The sequence below is a fragment of the Anguilla rostrata genome, chromosome 18 (assembly GCF_018555375.3).
Source record: "Anguilla rostrata isolate EN2019 chromosome 18, ASM1855537v3, whole genome shotgun sequence".
NCBI classification, from domain to species: Eukaryota; Metazoa; Chordata; class Actinopteri; order Anguilliformes; family Anguillidae; genus Anguilla; species Anguilla rostrata.
This window is the reverse complement of record NC_057950.1, coordinates 29,765,817-29,772,733: the sequence shown is the minus strand read 5'-3', so window position 1 is coordinate 29,772,733 and position 6,917 is coordinate 29,765,817. Positions and strand designations below refer to the sequence as shown.

The window sequence follows — 6,917 nt, the reverse complement described above, 5'->3', positions numbered from 1 at the left end:
TTCAATATCTGGGTGCATGACCGTACTTCTTAAGCTTATTAACACAAATACACAGGCAGTGGCCACTTTATAAGGTACACCTGCTTGTTAACGCAAATAACCTGCTCCTCCAAACAGCGCAGCATGTGGCTGCAACTCAATATACAACCCACACATACATGATTAAGAGGTTCAGCCGTTTGACCAAACACTAGAATGGGCAAGGCATATGATCTAAGCGACTTTGACCATGTTAACATCCAGTGAGCGGCAGTTCTGTGGGTGAAAATACCAGATACCAGATCTCAATCCAATAGAGCACCTTTGAGATGAGGTGGAACGGGAGATTCACAGCATGAATGTGTAGAAAGTTGTGCATGAAAGTTGTAACCTCTTTCCAACCATTTTATATACGCCACATCACAGAAAATTAAAGTCTTATTCAATCCGATCGATTACAGAAAATTCATTATTAATCTGATCTGGCCAAAAAGTCATGGGATGTAAATATGGGACATTTATTGTTGATTATACGCATAGCTGTTTCTGAGACTTAATATGGTCTTAAGAGGGTAAATCATACTTCAGTGAGTGTCTACTTAAAAACAACTGACAGTGTTTTTACAATCCAGTGAAAACTGAAAACAGTTGCAACAAAATCTAGTACACACAGGTTTGACTCCAGAAAGTCCAGGACTACACTTGAGCTCCCCTATTCCACAGCAGTTAACTGGTCAGCTACCAGAGGCCAGATAATGAACATGGTGATCAGGTCCTCTGGGCTACTTCTCTACCCAGGTTGCACAGAAGCAGTAACTAAGTTACAAATTCAAACCACACTTGGTGTAAGAAATGATGATATGTCTGTTTTATTGGACATAAAATGAAATGTTTTATTGTGCAAAAAAGGTTTTTAAAAAAATCTCAGATAGATAACAGGGAAGATGGGATGTAAATTGGCAGCATATAATCCCCGTTGTACATTTTAAAATGCGATGTTAATGATTAGGTAAATATTCTGAATATTCTCAATATTATTAAGAACTATATTTCAAGTACATTCATTTTTACAACATAAAATGAGTTGGGAAGACTGCCAGGTGTTGTTACATTGATGCCCTTAATGTTGAGGGCTGGTGGAATATGGACAATCTTGCTGTGATTTCTAAAGATACCTATTTTACTGGATATGGTGTTGAAGCTGTGGCCTTTCCCGTCATACTGGCTGTTGCATTTTAAAAATCTGTTCGCCTCCCATTTTGAATCATAGTGGCATGTCTATCCCTTGCCTGCAGCGTCCTCTGACAGGCCTGGAGTGCGCTCCCTACGACGGTATTTCATCCGACTGCAATACATCTGCAGAGCAGTGCGGCACCTGCACCGGGGCTACGCACACGGCGCCGCTAGCGTGAGCACATTAGCACCGACTACTGCCCGGAATAACCTGTCTAAAGAAACCCTCCCTCTCTGGACGGTGCTATATCCAAGTACGAGTTGCCCCGGGCAACCCCACAGCTCCAGCACGGTCACAGTTTAATTACTGTACCAGGAAGAAGGCTGTTGTTTTTTATGATGCAACAATTTGTCTAGGAGCCAGATAGGCCAACAACAGGCTACCCTTAATTTAAACAGGGAATTTCCAAAGGGGATTTAAATATAAAATTCAGCTTTTAGTAAAGTGTTTGACAAGAACAACAAGCCCATCATTCTGATAAATGAGTTATGATCCTTAAAAAAACAGATGCCGTATTTGTTAAAATAATTTGGTTGCAGTAGATATAATTTTCTAAGATCTAGTATCTGCAGTATTTTGTATTTTTTTTTTCACTGTAATTTAAATTTGTGATATTTCCATATAGTTAGAGATACTGCATGAGCAACATCTAAATTTCTATGGCAAAGTTTTTTTACGGTCATTATTTTTTTTTATTGAAACCAAACTTATTTTATATATTCGACTGTGAACACACCATCGACATAAATGCAAGACCACACTTCAGGGGAAAACAGCAAAATAGATCTTTACAGCAATTCTCGCTCAAGTTGAGACGGGCTGATTAAATATTAATTCCGTGTTAAAAAAATACAAAGGCCCAAGAAATCTCTCTATCTTTCCTCGAGATTCGGCCGAGCTCCTCCCCCTGGTGGCGCCTCAACTGATCAAATGCTTCAACTTGAATCGCTTCACAGAATATCACTTTTGTATAACAGGGTAACTTACAAGGAGTCAGACAACGGCGTATTTCATAACAAACCTGGACAAACGGGGTAAATATTTTATAATAATTAAGCCTGTGTCTTTCTGCGCTAACGGCAATGGGGAACGGATTCGGCACTCGTCCCTTCAGGAACGCTGCACTTTGGCTCTTGGTTCTGATCTTTGCTTCTGCCCTTCTCGGTGCAAACGCGGGGATAACGTGCAGATCGTGCCAGCCCGCGGTGGCTAAACCGCTTCCTCGGGAATTAGTAGGGGCTTATAAAATGGATACGGGAGAATCTGCAACAGGATCCGAAGAGGAACTTGGTATGAGACATGGAAACGGGGCAGCTGCAAATTATCCTAAAACTGACGGGACTCACCATCTAGACTGTGCATCACAGTCCCTCGATTGTGTTTCAGACCAAAACCAAGGGGATACAAGTCATCATTTATCTCGGAAACTGAAACCTGGTCATTTGAGTCAGACCTTCAGCCGAGGGCAGTCTGGCGCGATAGAAGTGCAGCTACGCGACTGGGAACTTTCAAAAATCTCAAATCTCAAAAAGAAACAAGGTGGCTTAACCGCAAAGACAGTTATCAGTCCAGTCATTCGTGATAAAACGATTCGCGATAACAGCTCCAGTAGTCTAAGAAGCAGTCGGAAACTTAGAAAAGAAACTAAGCCCACTTCCAAGCAAATCGGGGGTTCGCGGACTTGGGGCAGCCGGCGAGAGCGCAGCACCTCGTTGGCTGGGCGCAGATTCACTCGGTCTGCTTTCCGGGCCAGCAGTGAGGAGAGTCGGACAACCCATTCCCGACCGGACGAGCTGACACTGACCAGCTCCACATTCGCTTTGACAGGGGATTCTGCGCACAACCAAGCCATGGTGCACTGGTCTGGACAAAATAGCAGCGTAAGTGAAAACGTACCCATGAATGCAACAAAGATTTATGAACGCGTAGCTCGCATGTACCCAGACGCTGTGTAATGCCACCGCGATTAACTGTGGTTGTAATATATTTAAACTTAATTTTAGTCCTCAAGTTAGTAGAATGGATAGAGTACGCTTTATTGCCTCTGTCTTCGACCGGGTTCGGCCACAGTAACACACTGAGTTTAGATCCACTGGGGTTCTCATTAATAATTCAGTGTCGTATAGTTGCAGAATTGGGCGTAAGCATACTTTTGCCAGTTGGGCGGCGGCATACTTTTGCCTCCAAATTCTGCCGCAGTTAGTCCTTTATCTGATTCGGACAGGTTCACTAATGGTGTTTCCTAACAACAGGTAAGCAGATTGAACTGCAGCAAATACAGCAGTCTCAATGACCTCATCTTCTCCTCAGTGTCCCACGTGCTAAGGGAAACAGGTCTTCAATGTCAGTAATAGACAGAAACAATCTAGTGGTTCATTTTACTGTTAAGGGCTCTCTCTCTCTCTCTCTCTCTCTCTCTCTCACTCTGTGTGTGCTTAATGTACACACTCCACATGTGTACATTAAGCAGGTAAGCCACAATCACAGTATTTGTTGTCTGTGTCTTTTGTATCTATTCCTTATAATGTGTACCAACTCATATAATATTTCATATCATATGAAAACAAGGATTTTTGTACTCACATCACAGCTACCTGAAGAGCCCTAACAGACCTTACTGTCAGCACATCCGTTATTTTGCCATTCTTCTGATGCCCAAGGTTCTCCGCTCTGATGGTTTTCTTCAGACCGGACCCTTCGGGTACTTTGTTTCCTCTGCTCTGTTAGAAATGGTGATTTTACACTTTGTAGAGAACGTGAGACATGAAACACCATTCGCCGTTTCTACGACTGTTGTCGTCCGTAGGCACCATGGAAATAGATCCCAAGTACCACTGTAAAATACAGTTTCCAGGTCTCTTTGAACCCCACACAGCTGGGTTTGTACTGCAAAGCTGAATATCACACCGCTTACTGTTAAAGTGCACTACAGGTGCTCACCTAATTAGACAAAAGCAGCAGTAATTGATTTCACTGCAGCTGTGGAACTAAAAAAAAGAAAAGAAATAAAATAAATAAAAGTCCTTTTAACAGCCTCTGGCTTGTTCTGGGTGTGACTTTTATACAGTATAACTGATGCAGGATCAGCCCACTTCTCTTGTGTCAAAATCACTGAAGATCAGCTGATCAGCCCATCTTCTCTTGGGTCAAAATCACTGAAGATCAGCTGATCAGCCCATCTTCTCTTGGGTCAAAATCGCTGAAGATCAGCTGATCAGCCCATCTTCTCTTGGGTCAAAATCGCTGAAGATCAGCTGATCAGCCCATCTTCTCTTGGGTCAAAATCGCTGAAGATCAGCTGATCAGCCCATCTTCTCTTGGGTCAAAATCACTGAAGATCAGCTGGTCAGCCCATCTTCTCTTGGGTCAAAATCACTGAAGATCAGCTGATCAGCCCATCTTCTCTTGTGCCAGAACCACTGAAGGCATCATAATGCTGCAGTGATTGACATATGTGTGAAAAAGATGGCTAATGATGGGAAAAAACACGGTTTTCTGTTTCGTCTCAGTTGTGAAAATATGGACAAAGCTCATTTTCACATTTTCAAAGAAAATGGATATGATGAGTATTCTGAATGATAAACTCTTAAAAAATAAGTCATAGAAACGTGGTACGGTGAAGCAGCCAATGAATTAAAATAAACGGCTATGAGTTAAAATTATTATGTCTTGAGGTGCTGCAATCCAAGACGTTTCCTGGGAAAAGACAGGCGACCAATGGGAAATAATCTTTGGTTGTTTTTATCGTGAGTGCATTATTTCTTGTCATCATTTTATTAACTAAGTGATTAATAGAGTGATGCACTATCTAACTTAATCACATAAAATTTGCATTGTAAAGCATTATTGAAATGCAGGTGAATCGTGATGGGGATAGCTGGGGAGCTGGGTGAAGTCTGATAGAGCTCAGGCAGTGATGTTGGCTGCTATTTCCTCTTCCTGTAGGAGTGAGGTAGAGTGCTGTTTTACATCTCTTTTAGTGAGTATGGTAGCAGGTTAGTTTTGCGGAGCAGAAGAGGCTGTCAGGTGATAATCACATCGCGTAACACAGCGACAGGCATGCCCTGGACGCTGTAGCCTTTCTGTTGTGTATTCCCGGCTGAATCACATCTGTGCCTCATGACACACGTGCATGGGTGCTCCAGCGTAAACACAACACTGCTTTCTGTGAGGGACCATGTTGAAATGTAACACTGCTTTCTGTGAGAGACCATGTTGAAACACAACACTGCTTTCTGTGAGGGACAATGTTGAAACGCAACACTGGTTTCTGTGAGAGACCATGTTGAAACACAACACTGCTTTCTGTGAGGGACAATGTTGAAACACAACACTGCTTTCTGTGAGGGACCATGTTGAAACGCAACACCGCTTTCTGTGAGGGACAATGTTGTACATACTGGGACTGTCAAATTATATATGTCAAAACATCAAAATGAGCATTATGAAGAAATCTCTGTCTGTCTGTCTGTCTGTCTGTCTTTTTGTCTTTCGGTACCAGAAAGCTCAAACCATTCTAATAGTCATGTGTATTAATAAGAATAAAGACTTACACTTTACTATTTTTCTTACTTTGTTAAATGCTTTAACGATAAATAATACCAAGAATACCAAACATAACTTTATGATAGCACATCATTAATATGTATTCTGTTCTTTTTGCTAACATTATTTTGCATAGTCACAATTTACATTACCTACATTTGCATACCCACATCCTAATGCACCACAATGTGCATCGGAACGGTAGCAAATGAACCAAATGCAATTTTATATAAGCCCAGCGATGATCAAATGTTTTATGGCACTACTTTCATAATAAATAAGTGATAGTGGTGAGGCTGGACTTTTTGCTCGCTGTTTATTTCAGTTTATTTGTGATAATGCAGGTGCTAAGGTCTATCAAACCTGTTTAGATTTGCTGTGAAATAGTACCGCAAAGCCATCTGCACAGAATGCATTATAGCAGATGGTGCTTGCTAGCTAAGTATTTATCATACGTGCTACATTTTGTTCTGTCCTCATATCCACTCCGCTTAGCCAAAAAAAGAAACTACACTATGTATGTTCGGTCAAACAGATAATGATTCATGTGGATTAAAAAAGCTGGTTCTTTAATTAATCATGGGGGGGGATGCCAAATAATTAATGGCGCTCATGAATACTAATCACGAGTCAACATACTGTTCTGTGGTGTTTGGCTAGCGTTTGGTGTCAGCGTTGTTGTTGCTTGTTAATTTAGGGGTGATAATGCGGTTTATTGCACTACCTCACGCTTCCTTCCGAGAATACAGAGCGGGAGAGAACGTTATTAGTCCTACTCTCGCCCCCTCACAGTATCGTCCCGAATCCTCACCTTACTCGGCACTTGCACAAGGGACTAGATTAAGAAATCACCTTATGATTTCCACAGTCTGTCTAGCAACGGTATCCCCTGCTGCATGCATTTGATTTGAATGGGATGACATTCAGTTTGAGCCTGACGTACTCTGCAGAAATCCAGCAAAGACCAATTTCTCATCCTGACCTCAAAGGATCTGCCCCCAGCCCCCACTTTTTAATACATGGCCTCCCCTACCTGCACATATACAGTCTGCACTACCTGCAGACATAGAGTCTGCACTACCTGCACATATACAGTTTCCACTACCTGCACATACACAGTCTATACTACCTGCACATATACGGTCTGCACTACCTGAAC

At 42.0% G+C, this 6,917-nt stretch overlaps 1 protein-coding gene across 3 annotated transcripts in view; it reads left to right on the top strand.

Moving 5' to 3' along the window:
• The first annotated feature begins 2,107 nt into the window (after positions 1 to 2,107).
• Positions 2,108 to 6,917, top strand: part of LOC135244781 (VPS10 domain-containing receptor SorCS1-like) — a 148,906-nt gene continuing 144,096 nt past the window's right edge. The window contains exon 1 of one of the 3 annotated variants that reach the window (XM_064317343.1): positions 2,108 to 3,093. In XM_064317343.1, coding sequence (XP_064173413.1) covers positions 2,296 to 3,093 — 798 coding nt within the window. In that variant the 5' untranslated portion in view covers positions 2,108 to 2,295. The remainder of the gene's footprint in view (positions 3,094 to 6,917) is intronic. The other 2 variants (XR_010327056.1, XM_064317342.1) reach the window with 2 other exon arrangements.